The 27,279-nt window shown below is 43.8% G+C and overlaps 1 protein-coding gene across 5 annotated transcripts in view; it reads right to left on the bottom strand.

Annotated features, from left to right (window-relative positions):
- CREBBP (CREB binding protein) overlaps positions 1-27,279 on the bottom strand; it is a 96,605-nt gene that overhangs the window by 45,971 nt on the left and 23,355 nt on the right. For all 5 annotated transcript variants that reach the window (XM_018916134.3, XM_030229487.2, XM_009091982.4 and 2 more), the window contains 3 exons: positions 12,001-12,177; positions 2,263-2,512; positions 1,090-1,203 (listed from right to left, as the gene is read on the bottom strand). In XM_018916134.3, the coding sequence (XP_018771679.1) occupies positions 1,090-1,203; positions 2,263-2,512; positions 12,001-12,177 (541 nt within the window). The remainder of the gene's footprint in view (positions 1-1,089; positions 1,204-2,262; positions 2,513-12,000; positions 12,178-27,279) is intronic.

The following is a 27,279-nucleotide window of genomic DNA, read 5'->3' as shown; positions in this document are numbered from 1 at the left end:
CAAGATTCATCTTATTTACCATGGAGAAATTTTGTAAAATGAAAACAAAATCCTGACCTCCAAGTAGCTCTACAGTTGTAATTTTTTCAGTTTGGAGGAGGAAAACCCCTACTTAAACCATAAAGAGAACATGCTCGATGGATAATTTTGGCAGCTATTCTCCCCCCTGCCTCAATCCCACCTAACCTAGGAGCAATTCTCCATCCTCCAAGGTTTACTGGAGCTCCCCACTGCAGTCTCAGCTTAGCTGGAAATCAGCAGAATGCTTCCAATCCAATTCCAATGTACAAGCTTTGCAAGTCCTGCAGCTATTTTCCACTTCTTAACCCTTATTTAAATATTCTTAGGCATAACATTCCTTAAGACTTCTAGAACTTTACATCGATGCTGTAAAATGTTCCACCCTGGCATCTTTTCAAAGGACTTGATGAGAAGCAAACTTACCAATATAAATTCAGAATTTTCTTTTTCAGAGCAAGAGGGAAGAAGAAATAAACTAGAAATGGACTGGCCCCAAGGATCAGTAACAGCTCAGCTATTATAAAAAACAGGCATGATTTGCAGAACTACAGCTAATCTTACCAGTTTTTAATACAATGATTAAGACACTCAGACTTTTTTTACATGAGAGAATGATTTTTTTCAAATATTTTTGATTATTTTAAAGCATTAGCATTTTGATTTAAGATGCTTCTAGCAGCAAGAAACAAAATCAAGCCCCCACCTACATCCAAAACTGCTTCACAACTGGAATCTATTGACCTGCCTCACAACAGAACACCAACAGTTGCCACACCCTTTAGAAAAGAGGTGAGCTTAAGTTCAGACTTCCCCAATTATTGTGTATTTAAGTACATTTATGTGTTTAATTATCACTGTATTTAAGTAATATGTTGTATTTAATGATCAGAAAGGGAAATTCACTAGTATATTTATATTATATTTACATTTGTTTATATTTTATTTGTTCAAGACTGTTAACATCTACTAAGTTTGTTGGGACACTGCCAAGAGTTTATTCCTCCATTGTTCATGTGATCAACTTTGCTTTGAGAGTGTCAATGGTGAAGCAGTAAGAGAAATACTCACGTTGTTGGTTTCTTTTGTCACTGGCATTTTTCAGAGGAAGGCACACGGGACAGTCGTGCCGAGTACAATTCTTCCAGTGGGAGATGATTTGTCTCGAAGATGCACAATGAGCAACTGCAGCAAAGAAAAGCAAGAGTTAAGAGTCACTCCTTGGTTAACTGGTTTTGAATTACTCCAGTGTTTAGAGCAATTCTATTCTTCAACTGGTTTTGAATTATTTTATTTTTTAGAGTAACTCTACTCATACTAAATCCACAAACAAATAAATTTTTTTGTGATCCACCAGCAAATGAAGGAAACTAGTCCTAAAATTTAAGACAAAGACATGGTGGACACTACATGCTCCTTATATAACAGAGATGAAAAGGATGATTGCAAGGCTACACTGCTACCATCCTAACTCCAAAAGGCAAATATTGCAATGCTGTACATATAACTAAACAGAACTGAAATGTCTTGTGATCCAAGTGCAAACAAAGGAAATTTAAGACAAAGACAAGGTGGAGATCACACTTAATACAACACAGGAGATGAAGAAGATTCTTGCAAGGCTATACTGGCACCAACTCTCTTGAGGAGGGCAAATACTGCATTCTGTTTTCTAAACTGGTGGAGCTGGGAGCAGCTTAACCACAGAGCCAGTGCTGACAGCCCCTCGAGCCAGGCACAGGGGACCCTCAGGCTGAGAAGAGCATTGTGATGTTTTTGGGGTCCCCTGTGGCAGGAAGGAAATTAGGAATCTGACTCCATGTTCTTAGAAGGCTTATATGATATGTTATGTTATGATGTTTATATTATGTTGTGTTATGTTGTGTTATATGGTGGGGTATGGTGGGGTATGATGTTATACTAAAGAATAGAGAAAGGATACAGACAGAAGGCTTAACAAGACACTAATGAAAAACCTGTGACTCCTTCCAGAGTCTGGACACAGCTGGCTGTGATTGGTCATTAAGTTAAACCAATTCACATGAAAACAATCAAACAGTGACCAGTTGGTAAACAATGTCCAGACCACATTCCAAAGCAGCAAACACAGGAGAAGCAATCAGATAATTATTGTTTTCATTTTTCTCTGAGGCTTCTCAACTTCCCAGGAGAAGAAATCCTGGCCCAGGGATTTTTCAGCCAATATGACAGTGGCAGAGCAAGGCTGGGGAAGGGAGGGCTCACCTTGGCAGGCCTTGCCAGCCTGGCAGTGCGTCATGTGGTTGAGGACGTTCTTCATGGTGCGGCAGTGGGGCAGGGCGCAGGCGCGCACCTCGCCGTTGGCCTGCTCGCGCCGCTGACACTTGTGGGCGTGGAGCAGCAAGACCAGCTGCTGCTGGATCAGCTTGCGCTTCTCGGGGTCTGCCGTGGGCCCCGTGGCCATGGCCTGCGTGGGGACCATTCCCACCTGCTGCACTTGGGTTTGCATCTGGGACTGAGAGAAAAAAGGAGAGGTCAGCTTTGTGCCGGCGAGCAGCAGTTCTGTCTTCATCTTGATTTTTACACCAGAAGTGTTCACTGAGCTACAAGGGTTATTGCACCACTCTCTGTAGAGTTCTCAAACATTTCTTCTGCTCAAACAACATCAGTGTATTGAGAGTTAAACACTCTGTTAAAACACTTACATAAGCAAGAGTTTAAATAATGAGCCATTTAAAACACTGTTTATTAGAGAGACCATCATTCCAACAGCAATGGCTCTCACCACACTCAGAGGTGAACTTTAAGGTCCCTTCCAACCCAAACCATTCCATGATTCTATAAATTCAGTACTATATTTTCATACTATAGGTCACATTTTCATATCATACATTTTATACACATCAATCCTAGCTCCTTGCCGCTGACAAAAAGAGAAGTCCAATGGGAGAAGACAGTCAAAATTCTATGACAATCTCAATGTATTACAGCAAAAGGCAGAGCTGATTTTCCAAGCCTAAGTTAATCCTTTTTCTCTCCAAGTGATATTTCTTCCACAGAGAAAATTCCCAAGGCAAGCTGTATACAGTTTTCTCCTAGTAAGGGCCACCTAAATCTGGGTTGCCTTATGGCTACTGAGGAGAACTAGAGCTACCCCAGGCTGACACTGGGTTCTATCAGCTTTAAAATCCAATGTTTTACTTCCAGCACCCATTCTTTATGGACACACTTCTGCACCAAGGTCTGAGCTCTGCCTGACAGCTGCAAACCCACAGAGCTCTTCAGTTTAAGGCACAGCTATAACAGGACAGAAGAGAAACAGCCTCTTTAACATGTCAATTATTCAGCACGGATCAGGCAGCTTTTCTACCTTCCTGGACAAATGGAGAAACTTGACTTTCAAAATTAAGCATTTCCACAGCCTGCAATGACTCTCCTAGCAGGAACAGATATGGGACTGCACAAGTGCTGCAATTCCTGTGATTTGCAGCCTGAATTAATCTTATGGACAAACAAGCAACTGCTCCAAGAATCAATGTGATTATGCACTGTGAAAACAGGTTACCACAGGGAAGCTCACCAAATTCCAAGGTACCTAAGGAAAACCAGCCCTAAAAACCACTTTAAAATAGAATATAGGAACATTAGGATTATGCTGGAGAGGTAATAGAGGAAATAGTTCAATAGTGCCTGAAGAACTACTAAGCTACAGCCTACTACAGCCTGTGTACCACATTTAAAGAAAATCAGGTTTGAGTGTCAGCATACACCATTTCTAGCCCATTCTACTTCTGACCCTTGAGAAGCATTCCCCAGGAAATTCCACAGCCTACAAAATCCTAATTTTCTTAGATTAACAAAAAGGTCCCTGCACAAGTTCTTCCTTCTCCAGCAGCAAGCTTTGTCCCTGCACATCAGGTTTTGGAGCTTGCTTTTCTTCTGGGGATTGAAGCACACAAGGTCAAGTAGAAACCACCATGTCTGGTTTTTGATGGAAGAAGTGGAGACTCTGCCACTTGATAATGATTATAATAAGTCTTAGACAAAGAGGAATTGCTGAATCTGTCTTGAATTTTCAAGAGAAAGAACAAGAAAAGGAATAAGGGGGTGAATGAAAGAAACCCATGAACATCTGCTCCCACTGCATGCAGCTGAAATTCAGTCTTCCATTTCTCCTGTGGGCAAATCCATAGAGCACAGAGGTTTTGCTGAAACAATTCTTGGGTCACAAATAGGAAACAATTAGTTCAGCTAATCTGCAGAAAAAAACAGGGATCATGCCAAAGAAAATCTTGTTGGAAGCGATGCTTTCATCCCAGTCAAAGAACTGTTTCCCAAGCCAAGTCCTCCTTTTGTTACTACCCTCCAGTTAACAGACACAACTGCAGCTGTATCAGCACAGATGTCCTGACCCAGGAGGGATACTTGAAGACTGAGTAACAAAAAGAGCAGAATTGCAGAGTATCAGTGGTTTGAAGAACAAAGCAGTCTCAGTGCAGATCGGTGTGTTGCTGGTAGGCACAAAAACCCCTCAGAATATAAAGATTCTTCAGGCTGCTTCACCTGACTGACTGACAATGCTCTTGCTGAAGTAGGAAGTTCAGGCACTTCTGGGCCCACAATTAAAATCAGTAATTCAACAGTCAGATAAACAAGGCAAAAAAGATATTTTTGTTTTTCTTGCCACTTGCTCCACCATCAACAGAGCAAATGGATCAGGGGTTGGAAATCTGCTAAAGCCTCTGACAGAGATGGGAATGTCAATAATTAGTTTTCTAGAAATTGAGTTATACATCCTTCTATAAGGTAAGGCAGCTATTAATACCCTTTAAAATTATGGGAACTCATTCACAGAGGAAGACGGTTCTGCCCTGTCCCTATCCTGAAAGGCAAAAGCTTCCTGCATGTCTGGATGCACAAGTATCTCGTTCTTGTGGACTTGGATGGACTCAAAGTTCCCTGGTGGTTTTACTTTACTGAAGTGACCAGCAATTCTCTGTGTTTTTATGTATTTATATTCAAAACCACTCAACACTGCTGAGATGGAACACTATGTACCTTTTCTTAGAAAAGTAGGCAGCAATCTCAGCAGCAGTGGCAATCTTACAGCAGGTAAACAATGCAATACAGAACTCTGCCTCAGCTCCACTCTACAGAGCATTATGGTTTTAAAATACCTTTCTTCTGTAATTTCTGTTTATTTCCATGTTTTTTCCATTCTCCCTGATAGAAGAATGTGACTTTCACTGTATGGGGACAAACCCTGTGTTTAAAAAATGCCTTTTAGGTCTCTAAGAGAGGTTTGTAATCAACAGAAAATCTTAGTGAGGTTATTGAGAATCCACTGCCACAAATCCCCCACACAGGTACATTAAGGTGAAACACCCACAAACTTCTTCAGTTCCCTTCCAACCACAGGCTTAAAGTGTGATCCTGAAGGTCCCTTCCAGAGAAGGAATAGCAGACACAAAGTGGATGCACACATGAACTGTAAATGTTTCAATTAGCAATATAGAAAACTAGATTTATATTATAGAATATAAATAATATATGTAATATATATAAAAATAGAACTTTCAATTAGCAATATTTCTATCTGAATTAAGCATTCATAGTGTGACCAACTCCAATAATGAGTATCCCAATACTTTTCCAGTAAGATTCAAAAAAGTCTTTCCTGCCCACAGGATTTGCAGGAATGCTCTAGGAAGTGCTGAACCAGCTCTGCAGAACCCAGGGAGCATCATTCTGTCCCAAAACTGAGTGAGAGCCCAAGCAGCAGCTACTGGGAGGCACCAAGGCCAGAGGCATTCCTCAGTGCAGCCACCTGATGAGCAGAGCTTTGCTGGGCAATGACACAGAGCCTGGTTACACTTCTTGCAGCTCCCAGGGATGATGGCTTCCCTGGTTCCAGCAGTCACTCTCAGCATGGAATGGCAGCCTGGTCCTGTCCAAACAGGAGGGATCCTGGCGACACCAGGAACCCCAGGGTCAGCTTTGGCCCCAGAGGCTGGAGGCTCACACATGCACAAATGGGCTGAGATGAGCACTGCATGCACTAACATTTGCATTTGTGCCCCCAAACCCTGCAGTGCTGCATCTCCTCACCCAAGGAGCAGGAGGAATCGGAATCTGAGTCTGAATGGTGGGCAGAAGGCTCCACAGGAGAGGAAAAGAGGCTTCCTGAAGTGGACAGTCTCAGAGGGCCATCCTGCTGTCTGGAGGGAGATAAGTGATGCCAGCCTGTAACACCAACCCGAGCACTGGCAGTGCTCTAGGAAATGAGGAGAGGTAGGAAGATATCCTGAACACAAAGCCAACAGAATCCCAGAACCGTTTAGATTGGAAGAGCCCTCTGAGATCATCAAGGCCAACCTGTGCCCAATCTCCACCTTGTCACCAGCCCAGAGCACTGAGTGCCACCTCCAGGCCTTCCTTGAACACCTCCAGGGATGGGGACTCCAACACCACCCTGGGCAGCCAATTCCAGGGCCTGACAAACCTCTCTGGGAAGAAAACCTTCCTGATGTCCAACCTGAACCTCCCCTGGAGCAGCTTGAGGTTGTGGTCTTGACATGAAGAATGTGTTTAGAGCTCAGGATTTATCTCAAAGCTTTGGCACTGACATGGATAAAGGCAGAGTTTTCATGGCAAGGGTAACCAGGAATATTTTCAATTTTTAACTTCCACCTCTGATGGTGGCAAATGAACCTGCAAGCCCATGACCAACCTCAAAGGTGAGAAGGCTCCTATGGCCAGGCCACAGAAAGAAGCTGAATAGTTGGTCAGTGCACTTGGAATTTTGTTTTAAAACCAGCAAAGGTCTCAATTCTATGCCATTGAGTCTAGGCATCAAGGCTGGATAAACATCTTTCTTAAGGATACACTTGTGGAATTTTATCTCATCTTTCAGATTTGCAGGACCAGCAAATGCCAAGAAACATACACTGAAGAAGTGTTTCAAAGTAGAAAAAAGGGACAAAACACAGGAAGGTGTAGACAGATTCCAGCTCTCACATATAGGAAATTGCCTGAGCAAAATATTGAGGGGTTATATACCCTACATAAACCTCAGTGTTTTAATGGGGGACAAAAGAGCCTGAGGAATGAGGAACATTAAAAATCCCAGACAGCAAATCCTGAATAGAAGAAAGGATAAAGCACAGATGAGAAGTTTGTAAGGGAAGGAAAGCCATGCTGTTGGAGTGCTGGCTATGGAGCACCTCGGCTGCTGGAATAGGGTGGGACACAGCAATGGATACTCTGCACTGCTCCTATTTGCATATGGGGGAGGGGAGAGTGGAACACGGGCCAGAGCATTGGGAAAAGATTAATTCCTCTTTGTCAGCTTTTGCCAGCCTGGCACTGTATTTACAGATGATGCAAAAGCTAAAATATTCCACCATTCAAAGCAATCCACATGCCCAGGATGAACTCCTGCACTAAGGCAAGAGAGAGATGCTCTGCTCCCAACAAAACAACGACTTTCCCTGGCACTGAACACTATCTGCTGGATTTGTTTCCAGATTATTAAGATCTTCTCCTTTAGACCTAAGTAGAGCCTCTTCCCAGCTGTCCACTGCTGTAAATCAAGTGAGATTTTCTTGAGGAAGGGAAAGAGTGAGCTTGCCTGTGAACAAGAAACTGAATTTCAGAGTGGAGGTCAGGGCAGGCACAGGGAAGGTAAGCACAGCTGACAGCAAACCCAGCAGAGACTGGGAGAGTGCTGAAGAGAGCAATGAGCAGACACTCAGCATGCTGCCAGTGCAAGAGCCACAGACCTGTCCACAGGGACAGAGGAGAGTGGCTGTGCTGCAAGAGAGGAAAAATCCCAGAAAGGGTCAGAACACAGGCCTTCCTCCCTGGAAGGGCACTAGAGTTAAGTGATTCTTCATAAAGCCTTTTCTTTCTGGTCTCTAGAATAAAATACCAGTTGTCTATTTTAAGTAGCTACAGTTCTACCTGCTCTAATTAAACCTGGCCTCCCAGTTTAAAAGCTTTCTTCCTCTCCCTCAGAGGTCTGCAGCAAGGCACACCTGAGACATCCTCACCCCCCAGTCACTTCTTCTGTCTTCTGATCAAAATCTGTTATTGCAGAAGTCCATAGGACATAAAAAGAAACAAAGAAGAACGCAACAGAGAGCTCCTGATGCAGTTTAGCAAGAGATGAGGGGGAAAAAACACAGGAGAAGATATGCTGCTCCAATTCTAAGTCAAGAATTGAAGAAAAATTATTTCCTTCACTCCCAAAAAGCAATATTCTCTCAACTCCATCTGCTGGTCATAGGGATAACTGTGAAACCATGCTGGTGTCTGGAAGCCAAACTTCCCCCATTGTGCTCCTAAGCCATGCAGAAATACCAGATTTACTGGTATGCCCACGAAGGAACCATCCACCACCACCCTTGGAACAGGCAGCACTGCAGGGAGAGCAAAGCTTCAGCAGCCTTGATGGAAAAGCCTCAAAGGGCTCCCCCAGCAGCTCCTCCCAGAGGCTGCACACTCCAAACCAGAGGCTGCTGCCTACCAAAGTGGCTGCTGGCTCCCAGACTGGCTGCACAGCACGCTGAGAGCCCGAGAGCAGAGCGTGGCTGGCATCCACAGCCCAGGGATGGTGCATGATCTCAGCAGCACAGCACTGCCAGTCCTGCAGCAGAGCCATTCCAGCAGCACTGAGGCTCAGCAATGTGTCACCAAAACTTCCAACATCAGAAGCAAGGCTTTTCTTTTGGAAACAAGCCTTTCACTCCAGTTTTCAAGCTGCTCATTCTGCCCATCACCATTATAAACAAAACAAACAAAATCAATCCATCCTGCTGGCACTGAAAATTAATACCTTAATGCTGACCTCTTAATCATTTTAATAGCATAAGGTTTGTTCTTCTTTTCTAATTAAAGAGATTAATCCAAACGTGCTTCTCAGGGTGTAGTGTCAGGTCGTGCCTGGAGCATGGCTGCAGTGAGCTAACCCTTCAGAGACCCACTTTACTGGGGGGGCAGGAGACTGCTGCTCTCAGCAGAGTGGTAGCCTGAATTTGGATCAAAAATCCAAATCCACAGCTGCAGCATGTTTGTCCTGGCTGCCAGGGTTATGCCTGGCAGTGGGAAAAGTCCTGGTTACCGTTGGGGACAGGGCTGTCACACAGAATAACGTGGGTTAGGAAATTTAATCATCTTTTACTTTTGCAGCGCACATATAAGGTGTAAGGCTAAAGAATGAAAGGAGTATTTAAAAATATTTTGGTTTTCGGGACTCAGGAGTCCTCAGACAATGGCTGCACTTTTCTGCTTCCTCTTCTCTTGTTTAAATACCCCCTGTGGTAACCACAGTGCTCAGTGCCATGCTGCAATCTGGTTTCCTGCCTCACACAGGCCACACACCACCAAGTGTTCTCATTCACGTGGGTTTGTCTCTCACATGGAACAGTACTTTGGGGGCCCTTTAAGATAAGGATAGCACAGAAGGCTGCTTTAGCAAGATATGTGGTTGCACTTATCCCACAAAGGACCCTGTATGGGGTTTTTTTGGTTTTTTTAAACATGCAGTTGTCTTTCACTTGCTGGAGCACATGGAGCCTGAAGTGACCCTGCACAGGTTCATTTCTGATGGATGTTAACAGAACACAACAGCTTTTTCCACATCTCTGCTGCCTCCCTCAGGGAGCAGGACAGGCCATGTCTCCAGGCCAAGCACATTAAATAAACCATCATCTCCAGGGAGTAAAGCATCCCAGGACACAGGAATGGCAAAGGGACTGCAGCAAGAACACACAGCAGCATTGCAGCTCTGCTCTGGGGACCTGCCTCTGTCACCAGTTCTTTTCACAAGAGCCACTGGGGTCACATCTTGGTTGCCCAATGTGAGTGACAGATGTCACTTAGATGTGTGTTTCTGTAACTCATGGAACTGCTGTGGATGTTATTTTACCCTAGGTAATGCCTTAACATATCAAACAAGGTTTAGCAAGCCAGAGCCTACAAACCTCAAGTTCTGAGTCAGCAGATTCTGCCAGTCTTACTCTCCTTGGGCCTCTGTGCTTAAAACTGGGGCAACACATCTTTATCTCAGAGAGGTGCTGTGAAAATGAACTAATCCAAAGCATAAACCTGCTCCAGTGCTGACTGCCACAGGAAAGAGCATTTGGAATGACCAATTGAGATATATTACAACATTCAGCCAGCAATGCCCACAGCTACACACCGAGCTGCAAAAATAGAACTAAATGTTGACTGTGTGCTCTTTCCAGGGGCTCTGTTCATATTGTTCACTGAATAAAGCAAAGTCCCTGTGGAAGGAATAACATATGGCCATGGATGTGCTATTACCAAATAATTACACTGCCTTACCCACTGTTGCCAAATAAAGGTTAAATTCTAACAAGTGTGACATTTCTTTTTAAGTTCTTGGCTTTGCAATAAAAATGTTTAGATAGAAATTCAGTTTTTGAAGTTACATCCCTGTCAGGACCACCATGCTTCTAACACCCACGTGAGCTGAGACCTTTGGGCTCCACAGTGCCCATGTCTGTTGGCTGAAATGCCCATTATTCTCTGCGGTGTGTGAGAGAAAAGAAGATATATTGGACATGCAAAGCTTTTGACACCTCAGAAACAAAGACAAATGATTCTGATTGTTCTCTCAGTTGGTATTTTTGACATTTTGAAACTGCAATTGATACTACTGGGAAAGTTTCCTTTACTTTCCTTTTTCTTTTCAACAAGATGGGAGAAAGAAAATAGTTTTTGATTTTATTTCTCTCCCATCACCTGAAAAGCCTTGATGGCAAATGCCTTTTTTATTCCACCTGAATATTGACCACTACATCCTATACTAGTAAGTGAGTATATTAAGACTTTCCCAAACCTGACTTTTAAATGAGCACAAAATTAGGCTTCAAGATCACCCAGTCCCTGAGATGAACACAGCATTTTGGGGAGACCTGCAGGTTTTCTGCAGCATCAGGACAATAACCCACTTGCTTTACACCTGATGTACAGATGTACAAACATTTAACACAATAAGAGTAGTCGTGCAGCAAATTGTCTTTTACAAATATTCTTTGTGAGTGCAAGTGGTGTTCTGAACATGGTGTTAATTCAGTCACAAGCTCCTTTCCATAATCACAAACAGTAAATGATGATATTAGAGAAAGATTTCACAGCATAACTAAAGGGAAATTAGGAAGTGATTCTCTAAAATCAGGAGAAAAGAGGAAGTTTATTGCATCCTCTTGCCTCTCATACAGAGCTTATTAGTGACAGGCAGGTAGCAAACAGTGATGGAAGAGCAAGCATTGCTTGTGCCAAAAAATAGCTTTTTTGGATTTAAATTAAAAAATAAGCAATTTGCAGGTCTTACAAGTTTCTATAGTAACTGCTATCATGTATAAGAATATAAAATGCAACAAGCTGGAGTTTCCATAGAAACAACACAAGCAGTTTGATTAATACGCAACATCCTGAGACAAATGGGAATATTTAATTTAACTTTATAAAGAGAACTCTGGTAAACATCATACTATAGACTTGTAAGATGTCCTAATAAGAACTGTTCTTGCAAGTTTGTGACATGCCAGTCATGCACAGTATAAAGTGAGAAGCATCTGGGGTGTTTAGCACATCAGTTCCAAAGGATATGAGGTACTCTTTAGTTTCAGGAAGGTGGTGATGTACCCAACACTTTCTAATTGACCCAACACATTCTAATTGACACACAGAACCTGAAGATGACATTTTAATCTGGTTTAAAACAAAATATACCAGCCAAAATGAAAGGATTCAATGCAGTTTTTATAACTGTGATCCTTGAGAGAGTTTAACCACTGCATAAAAATGGACTTTATATACACACAGCAGAGTGGAAATGAGAAACCATGGGACAACTCTGATGCTTAAATGACCATGGAGAAGTATTTTGATAGTGTTGCAGAAGGTGGATCACCCAAGAACTGGGAAAGCACCAGGAAGAGGTAAAGGATGCAGGAAGCAGCAGGTCCAACTCACCATGTTTGGCACACTGGTGACTGGAGTACTCTTGATGTCGGCAGGGAAGGGGGACAGACTGTTGGCCATGCCCGGCTTGCTCGGCAACTGAGGATTCACTCCTGCAGCTCCCATCTGCTGCCCTCCAGTCTGACTGAAAGGTTGGCCAAAGGGAGTAGTGTTACCTGTCATTCCCAGCTGGAAAAGAATGAATGAATGAAGTGATTAGAATTTTCTTGATTCCAAAGGGAGATTGAAAAAATGCAAACATATGTCAAATATCCATTTTTGCATTCGCAGAGACCAAATTCCAATGTAAGGTTCTCAATATTAAATTCTCAGTATTAAACTCAGAACTTCACAACTTCAATCAAGTTCAAATATATCCTAAAAAGATGTTTTACAAATATATACTGCTGCGTGGGGCTGAAGTCTTGCAAGTCAACTAACAAAATCAAAGGAAAACACAAGCTCATCCTTCTCAATCCACATGAATAGAAATTACTTTTCCCAACACTACAGGAACTTTGGAAGAGCAAACAAACTTCAAATCCTGTGATACTTTGTGCATTCTGAGCACAAAGCATGACTTTGCACACAGACAGATGGGAAGGGAGGGGAATATACAGAAGCATCGAGCAAATGGTTATCAACTCATGTTTTGGTACTCGAGGAGAAGTGTCTGAGCAAAAAGATGTCTAAGACTGACAGCCTTGATAAATGACACCCCAAGAACTCCCCCAGACTAGAAAACAGAAATACAACTCCCCCTGAGTGACTGGAGAGAACATTGTACACCCAAAGAGCCACTTGGCCTGCAGGAGTCTCCCCCAGAGTGAAATCTGCTCCACTGGAACCACAGAATCACTGAGGTTGGAAAAAACCTCCAAGACCACTGAGTCCAACCTGGACCCATCACACCTTGTCACCCAGCCCAGAGCCCTGGGTGCCATGTCCAGGCTTTCCTTGGACTCCTCCAGGGACGGGGATTCCACCATCTCCCTGGGCAGCCCCTTACAAGGTCTGACCACCCTTTCTGGGAAGAAATTCCTGCTGATGTCCAACCTGGACCTCCCCTAGCACAGCTTGAGGCTGTTCCCTCTCATCCTGTCCCTTGTTCTGTGGGAGCAGAGTCTGACCCCCACCAGCTGCCCCCTCCTCTCAGGGAGTTGTGGAGAGCCAGAAGGTCCCACCTGAGCCTTCTCCTCCCCAGGCTGAGCCCCCTCAGTCCCTCCCACAGGACCTACTCAAGAGATCACATTTGTTCACCCTCCTGCCTCACACTGGGAGGATTTCTAGGTGACTCTATGACCTGGCCCTAAATATGAACCAAATCCCTGAGAAAAGTCTTGATTTGAAATAGAAAATCCTATTTTCCTCCTCCCTTTACCTCTCCAGCCTTTCCTTCCTCAGTATGAAAATGGACACAATGGTGTTCTATGGTCCTGGTCTCTTCTTTCCCTGGCCAGTAGGGACTCAGGGACTGTGCCCAAAGCTGCAAGGAGGACTGCTCACATCAGCTTATCACTGCAATGAGGGATTGGTCAGGGGCTGCTTTTTATGCTTACAGGAATTGGGCTGAACGAGCTGTTGAGGAAGCTGACTGTTACAAGCAGCAAATTACACCAGGGCAGAGTCCAATAAACACAATTTGACTGGGCCTTGTCCTCTCTGTCCCTGTACTTTGTCCCCTCTGGTTTCAGACAGCTGGCCCTGCCACTCTCCAAGAGCTTTATGTTAGGAAAAGCTCCCTTTCCCTGCATCCTGCCCAGTGACTGAGCCAGATTTGGGCCTTTCTTCACTGTACAAGACGTTCTATCTTTACACATTAAAAAAACCCCAAAAGCTGTTACTTTGCAATATATGAGGTTATCAAATCTGTGCTGTGTCCCAGAGTAAAGCTGAATAATTCAAATAGCAAGTAAGACCAAAAATTAGCATCTAAAGTTTAGTCCCAAGAGTGCCTTTAAAGAGAAGTGGTGTTAGCTGCTATCACATTGCACAAATATCAAGAATTTAATTTTCTGCATTTCTGTGTTTGTTTTGCAGCCTGCATATTCAGAGAAATTATTTTAATTATTATTTATTACACCACAGATTTTGGCAGTTTTCTCTGAAGAATTAATAGCAAAGCATTTAATAAAATTACCCACTCAACCCACTATTTCAGACAAGGTATGAGAAAGTGTCATCTGATAATGACAGCTGTTCATTAATGCTGTAGGGGTCTATCAGATCAACAGTGAAGAAAATTTCTGAAACTAAAAGTGAGATTCTGAGAAAGCTTAGGAGAACTACTGAAACCTTTCAGAAGCCAGAAATAGGAACATTAACTCTGGGGCTGTTAGTCAGTCCCCTCATGCCTAATTCCTAACTACAAACTTCGTTGTTGGAAGGACTTTGCTCTTCCAGTCTTTGAGCTTGCTTAAAAGTTTGGAGGAGTTTTTTGAATGGAGGAATACACAGACTTCTCTGGCAGCCACCACTACACTTCCTGCAGATGTTCACAGTCATCCTAGCACTTGGAGAGCCATGGGGAGCCCAAAGTGGGAGAGAGAAATGCTGCTCAAACCTCTGCCCATGGCTCCATGGCAGGCAGAGCCCTCCCTAGGCCTGGCAGCTCCTGGATGGAGCAGCCTCAGACACCAGGGAGGAGATGGAAAAGGCTCATTGCAGGCAATGAATGCCCAGTGGATGTGCTGAGCTTGGAAGCCTGGGGTTTAAAGCACCTGGCAGAATCTTACACAGCTGCATTTTCAAAGAGCAGAAGAGAGATTTTCTTTGGGAAGTGAGAATGATGAGCAAATTCACCTCAAATTTAAGTTCTTGCTCCAAAAAGATATGGTGAGTTGTTCTCAGCTCGTTATCAGAAATATTAACACTTTTTAATTAAAGGAAGAATGTTTAAAAATAGATTTTTAGGAAAAAAATAGAAATATTTTGGTCTCGGAAGACAGTTTTAAAGTTTGTTAAAACTCTAAATGACTCAAAGATCCCTAAAGCACTGAGGATCTGCAATCCTAACAAGTACCACCACCATGGTTGCTTCATTTTATTTTAACATTTCCTTCTCAGTAGATCTTGTTATTAGACAGATCACAACTCTGTACAACAAAAAAGCAACCTTTTAAATCTTCCAAGCTGAGTGCTTAATAGGATGAGGATAATTTTTCCTACTCTAGGTGGTCATTAAGTAATAAATACTTGATTGAACTTGTAAGAAATGCTTTGCTGTTCTTTGAAATCCAGCTAGAAGCAGAGTAGCTTCCATTTGAAACTTTGTATTTTAGTTAACCTGCTCTTTGCCACATTGTATTTCAGTGTCCAAAGCCTGTGCTTTCATAAGGGAAAGGAACCCAAAGCTAAAACATAACACCAGTTTGTAACTTTCAAAAACTAGCAACATTTGATAACATTGTAAAACATCAGACTTGCCTTTTAACCTACACTCCGCTTCTGTAAATTACTGACAATGAAACAAAGTGCTAAAGACTCATTTTTAGTTTGAATTTCATCTTTAAAAAAATATGGTCTGAATAAGTGGAAAAACCTTTCTTGTGTTGCAATCTCTGAAGTAAATATGGAGACAAAAATGAGGAGGGATCATCCACAAGATGAGTTTATTAAAACTGATATTCATGGTTTCAGGGGGTTTAAACTCAGTTTTTCCTGGGAAGAATTCAAATTAACAGGACTGTGATTTCCAGAGACTAAGAATGCACAACACAATGTGAGACCTGCTTGAACAAACTCTTATCCATTTTTAACAGCTTCCAACCAAGTCTGGGATCAGTGAGGAGCTCCAGTGGCAGAACAACCTGCTGACAAACAGCACTGGGATCCAGAGCTGTTGCTGGTACCCTGAGGAGCAGCTGGGAATTGATTCCAAACACAGCCAGGTAGGGACTCCAGCAAAGCAAAGCACTGTCAGCTCCTCCCTGGTGGGAAGGCAGCAAACAGGAGGGGGGAGGAAAGGAAGAATCAGGCAGATCCCTGAGTATCACACACTGAAAGACACAGGCACAAACTGCAGTTCCTGGTTAATTATCTGAATGCTGAGCCCAGGGACTTCTGTGGAACTTTAAACCATGGCTGACTGAAATTTCAAAAAAACAACTGATAGATGCAGAAGATTGAGCCTACACATTGTAAAGAGTTTATCCTGTTTGTTTATTCTGCAAATGGAAACTGGCAGCTCCAAGCAAAGGACTCAGAAGGCTCAAACACTCAAACTCCTGCCTCTGCTTCCAGGATTTTTCCAAGCAGGTAAGGGAAGGCAGATACTCTGAAGACCTTTGTTTTTATATTTCTGAAACAGAACCCTGATCCCAAAATAGATAGTTCAGGGGAAGATGAGCAGGTAATTAAAAATCACCAAAGAAGATAAACCAGCAAGAACACTGGAGTTTACAACCTGGTAAGAATGGTCATTTTCATGGGGAACTCTGAGCCATCACAAAGATTTGTATTTGGCTTAAAGTTTGTTAAATTTACTTTTCTAAAAGGAAGGAAAGTAAAGAGCAATCCAGTGTGAGTTGTTTCTTTTTCCACCTGCATGCAGCAGGCATGGATGGGCATCACAGGGCTACTCCACCTTCCATCCAGTGCACCTCCATGACACCAACAGCTGAAAGCTTCTCTCTGACAATTTGGGTTATGTTGTTCACTCCCATTTTGCTCTAAGCTCATGGATGTTCCCTACATGCTGCCTTTGCTCCCCTCCATCATTTCATCTCCTTTCTGCCACCATTTTCAGCTCAGTTCCCTGCACTCCATCCCATGGTGGCTCCTTTCATCCCACCTCATCCTCTGCAATTCATGTCTTTTACTTCTATTTCTGTGCTGCAATTTTGGGAAAATCTTGCTTCTTTTGCCCAGCTCTTTGTGGTCACAGCTGCATGAATTCTGAGGGGGTAGAGCAGACTTTCCCAAGAAAGGTGTTGCTCTGTTCCACCAGCTGCAGTGGGGCAGATAAAGGGGTGTATCCCAAGTGCAAGTTAAGGCTAGGGGTGCCTCAAGAAGGAACACGATTAACGCAGGACACCACCTTAAACACATTATTTCTGCTCTAAAACAGTTCTCAGAAATATGATAATGACACTCTCCTTTAATGGAAAAGAGGCATTTAATTTAATAATTCTGCTATCCCAGGAAGACAAGTAGATTCTGTTCCCTTTTTTATCACTATGGCAACTCTCTAAGATACTGGAATCTATTACTGAGTGTGGATAGGAAATAGGCTATTTCACTCTACTCTCATAAGCCAAGGAATGTACAAACTTCCAAGCTGAACCCCCCGCCCCCAGCACTTAAAACCTTTGTTCAGCTGCCTTGGACTACAGGAGCCATCACACTGCAGCAGCTGTGGGAGGTGCTTCTCCTGTTTTCCTTCTTATTCTCTTCCAAGCAGAACAGCAATCCCATTTCCTCTAGTTCCTGGAGTTTCACAGATTTCATAGAGCAAGCCTGTGACCAAACCTACAAACCTCACCTGAGGGTGCAGCTCAGAGGTGATGTGACAGTGAGAAGTTCACCAATCTAATCCTGAAGACACTTTTCAGAGCAGACTGGATCTCCACACTGTGTCGTTCCTTCTGCTTTTAAAGCTCCTTTTTCCCTCCCTTCTTTAGCAACACTGACACACCACAGTACTTCCTCCTCTAGCCCAGCATCGAGGGGATGAGTTATGCTCCCTCTTGTACACCAAGTGTTCAGGCTGCAAATAAACCCTTCCCTCCCCCTTTAAGTTTTTATCAACTGTCCCCTCACCTCCACCAGCACACTCCTGCAGTCAGGATACTCCACCACCACATTCCTCCAGGGCTCCCGGGGCATGCAACCAACACAAACCCCACTCCCTGTTACAAGCACATCATTTCCTACTCCCTTTTTAGCTTCCCCTCCAAGACACTGTCAGAAACCTCACAACTGCATGCAGCTATGCTCCTTGCAATCCCTTTTCCTTTGGGGAATTCTGCTCTATGATGCCCCAGCCCACTTTTTACTCCAGGGTTTCCAAATTCAATAAAAGGTCTGGCAGGACAGACTGAGTTCAGCCTCAATTTTCCAGTGAGAGAGAAAGCACCTGCATTTGTAGCATGTGCCAAGGAGCAGCACCCACCTCTGACAACACTCCTGGATTTGTATCTTATACCACCACTACCTACCTAAAGCTAATGCCACAATTATCTTTTTTAAAAATTAGCCGGTCCAGACAGATTAGTCAAAAAACCCCCCCAAAACTACCCAAAGTTATCTCCAAGTTAAATGTTGATTTTCATTAAATTTTGAAGCACTGACTCTGTACAAAAATGGAAGAAGGTTATTCTTCTGGCCAAGTATTTAAAACCTAAACAATACCAAGAGATTTGGACTGAGCTGACAACAGAAAAAATACTAAAAGGTTGATATGAGAATCAGCGAACTCAAAGCAACATGGGCTCAGTGGAAAATAAGCCTGGCTGAAGTAACCTGACTATGATCCAATCCCATAAAATAAAAATAGTTATCATTAATATTCAATTCAGTATCTGCTGGATTTTTTGACTAGAAAACAGCCTGGAAAGAAAGGAAGCAAACGAGACAAGCTTGGCCAGACTTTGAAATCCATGAATCTGCAAAATGCTTGAAGAGGAACAAATGTGAGCTCTCAATATGCCAACAGAAGGGATGAAAAGACAATTGGATCAGGGGAAAGTGTCATCATTATGTGTCTGGAGTGATGGGAATGCTGCTGCAACAAGGACCAACATGCTGTAGTAGTTCAGGAATGACAGGTAAAAATGACAGAATCCAGAGAGGCCTCAAGTAGTGCTCAAAGGACTAATGGGCATGGCCAAAGACAGGCTAATTGCAATCTAATAGCCTAATTAATTTAGCTTACTATTTAAGCTTATTAATTTGCTTATGTTATTAAGGCAAGGGCTGATGTAATTTTAAAGTACTGATTTTGAGAATATAAAGGTGATAACACAAATATTTTCTATTTAGCAAAAACAGATCAACAGGTAGGAACTGAAGCTCTGTAGCTTCAGAGACAAAATTAGAAAAAAGTGGAAGTGACTACCACTGAAATTGTGAAGACTGCATTAACGTTTTATTTAAATAGTGTGCACTTCTACTCATCAACAGGAGTTAGTTCACAAAAATCATAAGGCCTCTAATCAGGGGTATCCTCTCTTGCACCACTGTCATTTCCATATGCTCTAGTCTTTATAAAGTGGAACCTTATAATAGAAAGATAATTACAAATTCTCTTCTGCTTGTCCAGAGACAACACCAAAAGACGAGAAGAAAAAATTATCTCAGAAAGCAAAAATAATCTGAGACTCTGACTAGAATCCATTAACCAAACCCAGGGACCAAAGTCCAGGAAGGCAGAGGTGCAGAACAGAAGCTAAAAAATGAATCAAACTATTGCACCCTCCTGTGTAGCCCAGAACTGTGGTACTGAGCATGGCTGAGTGCAGCCCCAGGTGATGGCTCTTGTAAAGACATAAGATCACACACAGGATGGACTCCAGCACAGAATTCCATCCACTCACTCCATCCTGCAGCAATTAAGCCGTCTCTTCAGACTGACATTGATTGCAGGATCACAAACCAGTTATACTGTTAGTCAGGCATCCTAGGGAAACTGCACACCCTTCCCCTCCCTCAGATCGATTTTTCCCTAATCACTTTGGAAATCACCGGTCAATTTGACCCATTTTTCTGAATGGCCTCACAGATAATTAAGTTCCCAAGATTACCGAGCAGAGATGGACAGCTAGATTATGACACAGTCCTGGTTCTGGCCAGGACGGATTTATTTTTTGCAGTAGCTGGGAGGGGGCACGTCCAGGACACAGAGGTTATTCTGTACCAATCCCATCACTGCTGAGGGCAGGGGAAAAGAGTCTCTTCCAGGGAGAAGAGGTTTTCTGAGCATTTTGCATGGGAATCATTCACCTCTCTTTGTTTTCTTATCTCGCTGCTGTTTCTTGCTCTTATCTGAAGCCATCCTTGCTTTTTGTGCCTCTCTCCTCTCTAGCCCACCGCAGGGGGAGGGGGTCAGGGACAGTCTCAGCTGGAGCACAAATTGGGGAATCCCATTCTTAAACCACAACAGCCTTATCTGGCACCCAGCGTGAGACTCCGAGGCCTGAGATAAGAACAGATCTGCCCGAAGCGAGTTGGAAACAAATTTATCTGAGCATTTGCTGTATTAGGTGTGGAGCAGCTGGTCACAGCGCTGCTTTGTCTGTCAGTGTGGGTGTGGTACCTAACCTGTTCCCTTTAGTGCCCATCATAGCACTCTTCTTCAGAGCAGGAGAGGCAGCAGGATGGTTTTGCTGCTCTGCTGTGGGGTATCAGTTTATGGGATGGTAACATCGAGAGCAATGAGGGTCATTTGGGATGGGTGTTCAGTGCTGCTCTCCTGCCCTTACTCAGCACTACCTTCGGGAATCCATTAATAACCGTGCACAGTCTGTGGGGGGAACAGGAGAGAAAGGTTTTCCCCTCCTTCCCATCCCCATTTCTTCCTTCAGGCCAGTCACAAAAGTTTTGGAGGGTTTTTAATTTCCCTCGGATGTTGAGTACACAATGCACGTAGTGGAAGTTTGCATGGAGTGTGCCATGGCCATAGGCCAGCTACTGGCAGTGATGTCAGTGAAATGAGAACAGGGCTTCAGGGGACTCCTTAACTCTGCAAGATGAAGATCATCTTCTTCTCTCCCTACCAACCTGTGGAAGGACTGACCAAGACTGTGGACGGATCAGATGGAGCAAACTAGAAAGTCAAAGTCCCACCTGGACACCAGTAGGGACCAGAATCTCTGCTACTGGGAGCAAGCTGCCCCCAGCTTGAGAGGGGACACACCACAAGGTAACCTCTGCTTCTTCCTGCATGGTCCCAGAGACGACATGAAGAAGTGGGATGAAAATCCCACCTCTGCCCTGGCAGCGAGAGCATGAGAGTTGAGAGGAAGAACAACCACCACAGGAAATTCTTGAAGGATAAATGCCCCTACAGTTTCCTGTGGGCACATCCTCAGACAGAATGAAGGGCTAATGTTATTTCACATCCTCTTGAAGAGATCTCTGGCTCATACTTGTAACAAACAAGCACCATGATTGGAGCTAGAGGGGCCCTGCTCCCCAGCCAGGTGGAGAAAAGGGACTGTTGGATCTCTTGGACTGTGTGGATGCATGGCCTAGCACAGCAGACCACAAGAATATAAGGCTTTAGGTGACACTGGCAGACAATGTCCCCTGATGCCACTGAGTTCCATAGGGACAGAATCCATCTCTGTGTTTGGGGGATCCCAACAGCTGATTGTGCTGAAAGCTGAAGTGGGCTTGACAGGAAATAAATGGCAGAACACTGCATTGTGAGCGGCCCAGAAGCCCCAGGAAATCCTTGGCATGGATCACCTCAGGAGAGGGTCCCAAAAGGGAATCACTGGGCTTCAAGAAGAGCTGCTACGGAAACAGAGAGAATTTGACAGCTAATTCCTTGTCTGGTCTCTCAGAGGACCCTTCTGCTGTGAGACTGAGGAGGGATAAAGAACAACAAGCACTGATCAGTACCACAACAGTGCCCACCAGCCAGCCCATGGGACCCCACCTATGGGAGGGGCCGTGGACTGGAGAGCTCAGCCAGACCTGCTCACCCTTCAACAGCCCCACTGGAAAGTGCAGACTGACAGTGGACTATGGTGGCCTGAATGAAGTCACACCTTTACTGGGAGCTGGACATGCCCCAGGGGTAAAAACACAGCTCCACTTCTTGTCATGGACTGATCCAGACTGCACTGGAAAGGGTGAGGCTGCAGAACACTTACAGCACATTGATGACATCATTGTATGGGAGAACAGGGCACAGGAGGGTTTTGATAAAGGGGAGAAGATAATCCAAATCTTCCTGAAGGCTGGTTTTGCCATAAAGCAAGGTAAGGTTAAAGGGTCTCACTGTAGGTTTTTGGAGGATGCACATCCAGAGTACAGTCAGACTGTCAGCTCTCTCCATCTTGTGATGCAGAAGAAAATTTATTTTAAGTGGAACAACACTTGAAAGAGAACAACAACAAGCTTTGAACAGATCAAACAAGAGCTTGTTCAAGCAGTAGCCCCTGGGCCAGTCAGGACAGGACAGGATGTAAAACCTTGCTCTACAGTCAGGGAGAATGGTCCTTCCTGGCAAGTCTGATAAAAAGTACCTGGGGAGACTTGACCCCAAAGGTTCTGGAGTCAGGGATATAAAGCATCCCGGGCCTGGTACACCCAAACTGAAAAAGAGATCCTGGCAGCCTATGAAGAGGTTCAAGCTGCTTCCAAAGTGACTGGCCCTGAAGCACAGCTTCTCCTGGAATCCTGACTACCAGTGCTGGGCTGGATATCCAAAGGGAAAGTGCCTTTCCCACATCATGCCAAGTGAGCTCCTGATGCAGTTTGCAACTAGCCAACAGCACACCAGCCCTCCTGCCCTGGAAGACATCTAGGACTGACAGAACCCAACAGCCCTGGACTAAATGAACTCAACAGACATCTTGGAGGGATGGCCACTGACTACAGAAATCATATCTGTGCTTATGGGAGATGTGTTTATATATAAATATAAATACAAATGAATGTAGCTAGTTAGAAGGTGTAGGAATTGAACATGAGTACATGGTATGGAATAAGGGGTAATGTCCTGGTTCCAGCCAGGACAGGGTTAATTTTTTGCAGCAGCCAGGACAGGGCAGGGCCAGGATACTGAGGTTATACTGTAGCACCTCATGCCATTGCCAAAAACCAGGAGTCTCTTCTGGGGAGCAGGGGTTCCTCCTGATAACCCTGTGAGCCAGCAGGAGGGAGAGGGGGGTAATGCTGTTCTAAGCATTTTGCATGTGAATCACTTGCCTCTCTCATATACTTTCGTTATTAATACCCCTTGCTGTTCCTGTTTCTTATCTAATTGCTGCTTCCAGTAAATTGTTCTTATCTCAGGCTGTGATCTCTGCCTTTTCTGCCTCCAATTCTCCCCTCCATCCCACTGCAGGGAAAGGGGGGCTGACTGAGTGGCAGCACGGGTTGGAGAATCTCAGTGGGAGCACTAAATTCAGGAATAAACTACGACATACTCACAGACTGACATCTCCATGAAGGAAGGCAGAGACCTCTGCCATCACCCTCTGCATTAGCAGCAGACACTACCCAGAGCTCTTGAGGAGCCACCACCACTGCCAGCATTGTCCTGTCAGCACCTCAGAGATTATCTGAGGACACGGGAGGGAGCTGAAAGCTTGACAGGAAGCAGTTGAGAAGACCCCCGTGGTGGGGGTGCTGTAAAGAACTGCAGCTTCGACAGTGGCAGTGTGAAGACACACAGCTCCAACCCACTGGCTGTGCTACTCTGATCTGTTCTGACAACAGAAAAACAGGAAGGTCAGAACCACCTTCTTTTCCTCACCAAACTCTTCCCACACCTCTGAACCTGACAATATAACTGCAGGAGGAAGTCACAAAGTCAGCTTTTTAGTGAGCCACCACTATCCCTGTATTATTCTAGACTTAGTCTATGGTATAGAAGCTAAAAACTAACTTAAGTCCCAGATTAATAATTTAAATTATTTCAGAGAACAGAACATGCCTGTCATAGTTAAAGACAAGAGAGAGCAGAGGCATCCTAGATGTGATCTGTTTTGATAAGAGGCCAGATCTTCACAAACTAACAGCAGTGTTGAAGAGTTGCATACGTGAGAGCTTGGCTGTTCAACAGTGTAAACTGCTCTAGTAAAACACATCTGCCACTCACTACTGCTTTCTTCTAAATCCCTGGATTTGCAAGGAAGGACTTCTCCCTTCTTCCTCCTGCTGCATCCTTGACACAACCGTGTGTGAAACAAAACACTAAAGGCTGAGGACACAGTAACTATTCCCACCCTTCCAGGGCTGCTGTAAAATAAACTCTGATGCCGTTTTTTGAATGCCTGAGCTGGAACTTCAAGGCTCCACTTCATCAATAGCCTTAGGCTGAGCTGTGCACAAACACCCCAGCCCTTACAGAGCCACAGCTACTCGGCATCTCATGCTTCAACCAAAATCCCCAGTTACATCACTGAGATGTTAAGGACTGTTTTCTTCTCTCTCATTATAGAAAATAGAGTAAGGTGGCCCAAAATGGGAGTTCTGCACTTCCCACTATGACCTAGACATCCAAGCAGTATCCTCTGGGTTCAGCATGAAGAGAATGACTGGGTACAGACCCAGTTACCTGCTCCTGCCTCCAGGCAGTCGCTGTCCACTTCACTACAGGACAGGGATGACTCAGAATTTCTGGACATGCCATCCCAAGCACCTTTCACTTTCTTCTTTTACAGGCCTCACCAAAATCACTTTATATACTCTGTTATTAGATTAAGCCTTTAAATCCCTAGCCATCAAATTCCCCCATCTACCTCAAATCTGGGCTTTCAACACACGAGTTGCTTACAATGCTCAGCATTTTGTTCCCTTTTTCTCTCTTCCCATCCACTGCAAAGGTTTTACAAGCAGCACGTCACCTTGCTTGGCTTAAATAGTCTTAACTTTCTTCCTTTGGATGTTTGTTCTCTCTCTCAAGACAAGGAAATCAAACAGTTGGGTGTCTCAGATGCTCAGAAGTTACAAACTGAAGTCTACTAAGTACTGTGAATGAAGGAGTCAATCTTCTCCAGGTAATGGAAGACCTAAGAAATTCAGACTGACAGGCAATTCAGCTGCTTTTAATGCTGTTAGTGACAGTGAAAGAGGATAGAACTGCTTTCATAATGCTGACTCCTGCTTCCCAGAGAGGTAACACACAGAGACAGGAACCTGTGCCTTGCCATCTGCACACTTCACCAGCAGATCCCAGGTGAGCAGAACACACAGAGCTGCTACAATCTGGTATCACCCCCCTGGAGTTAACCCCTCCTCAGCCCCTGGGTGCTGCTGCCCCAACTCCCAGCAGTGCTTTGCTCACAAACTCAGTACCAAAGAGCAGCTTTACACCAAGCACAGGCTGAGGACTTTGCTCTTTGGACTCTTATCTCCCTCTGGAATGAGGCCCAAGCCTCCAGCACGAAGCAAGGTCCACCTCACTGATTAGGGCTCCAAGAGAAGCACAGAAGACAGGTCCATCAGGAATTCATGCTCATTTGGGAAGGGGAAAGACAGGCTTTCTTTACTACACTGGCATCATCTTGCATCTGTTTACTGACAAAAAAAAGTAAGTCTCTACTAATTGCTATTTCATCCTATAGTAATGTGCTCCAAAAGAAAGTCACCATGGCACTTGGAATGTATATGCCAGAGGGACAGATGGAGAGGCAAGGAAAAGATTAATCATTTTATGGCAGAAAGCCAGTGGTGTTACCAAAAAAAAAAAAAAAAAAAAAAAGTGAATTCAGTTTCAGTGCAAGAATGGTGGCAATGATGTTATCTGAGCTGAGGTGAGAGCACTCACCTAAACCAACCTGCAGCTTTGGCAGTTTGACAAAACATTCAGTTAAAAATACTCACTTTGAAGTCAGCAACAAAGAAAGCCTTAAAATGTAACATTTCAAGAATTGGATTTGATAATTAAATCATGATCTGGCTATCACTGTTCAGAGGAAGCCAAGCTCCAAGTGTCCCATCACTTTAAGCTAATTGCTATAACCAAGGCCTACCATGACAGATTCATGAAGCAATTACTGTCTTGTTCTTCAGCAGTAAATTAACTCAAATTAAAATACTCAAATGTCCAGGAATAACTGTAATTTACTTCATCCTTTATTACTAAAATTTGGTAAAACTAGAAACAAAATATTTAAAACCCCATTAAAAAGAAGCCAGGTGTTTTATTACCACTTGTAATAAGATGTGAAATTCTCTTCCAAGCATTTCACAGAGGCCAAAGAAGAACTTCAGCATTCCAAGGCCTTTAAAAAAAAATGAACCCATGTTTCCCCACAACTACTGAAATACAAATTTCATGGGAAAACATTCTTTACAAATGACTGGATATATAGAGAACAGATTCTTAATACATTTAACTGGAAATCAACTTTTCCCAGGAAAAGAAAAACAAATGATCATATGTTTACACTGTATACATGCCTGAAGAAAGAAAACATCTCCAAAATCGTGCACAAGCCTGAGTACAAACACAAAGAAATCTACTACAATTTCTGCACTCACTATCACTGTTGTACTTATGAAACAAAATAAAGCTGAGAAGGTTTACTTTGTAATGAGTGTCACCTCTGCAAACAACAACTTCAAAGCTCTAATGAATAATTAGCCACAATTGATCAATGCATTCCAATTGCTTCAAGAGCTTTTGTAAGTGCCAAGCAGAGCAAGTGGCTTTCTTCAGATAAACAAAAATTATTTTTAGGATACAAGAACAGAAACTTAACCAGAACCACAAAATTAACTGTAGATGTTTCAAAGGTTTGCTTCATCAAGAAAATCTAGTTTGGACATGAAGAATAATTCAACAATACTTGAGAAGAGAATTGTGAAAGGCTGAAATTCAGTGAAGATATGGCTCAACAGATACTCCACTGTATATTCAAAGGCCAAAATTTTTATGAGTTAATTCCAGGAGAAGCCTCAGTGTACACTAAAACACATTTATGGTCACACCAAAACACAGTTTTCTGAGTTTTCTAACATAGGTTCCCAACTGAGTATCCCTGTCCTCCCCCAGTTCCTGCACTTCATCACCATTAAGCTGAACCAAAGTTTAGGAACAGTAGTGATAGGCAAGGGGCAATGTCTTCAAACTGAAAGAGGGGAAATTCACATTAGAGAACTCATCCCTGGAGGGTGGGCAGGCCCTGGCACAGGGTGCCCAGAGCAGCTGGGGCTGCCCCTGGATCCCTGGAAGTGTCCCAGGCCAGGCTGGACAGGGCTTGGAGTGACCTGGGACAGTGGGAGGTGTCCCTGCCCATGGCAGAGGGGGAACTGGATGAGTTTTAAGGTCCCTTCCAACCCAAACCATTCCATGATTCTGTCATTCTATGAATGCAGATTTCTATATCAAATTCAAGCCAAAAGTCTGCAGTCCTTCCTTTATTTCCCGTACACTGGGATATCAGCCTTGCAGGCTGTACCCAACAGAATTGCCAGCTGTGTCTGCCAGCACCTCAGCAGTGCCTATAGTTGGCTGCAGACAGCCAAGGAAAGGGAGAACACGTCATGCTCCAAAAATTTAGTATTATAAGGAATAAGCTGTTTTGGTAAGAGAAAACAGTAGCACTATTTAAGAGATTCTTTCTCCATTTATCTCCCAGAAGCTGGCCAAGGATACATTATCAGGCAGCC

The sequence above is a fragment of the Serinus canaria genome, chromosome 14, assembly GCF_022539315.1.
Source record: "Serinus canaria isolate serCan28SL12 chromosome 14, serCan2020, whole genome shotgun sequence".
In the NCBI taxonomy this organism is placed as follows: domain Eukaryota; kingdom Metazoa; phylum Chordata; class Aves; order Passeriformes; family Fringillidae; genus Serinus; species Serinus canaria.
This window is presented reverse-complemented; position numbering and strand designations above follow the sequence as displayed.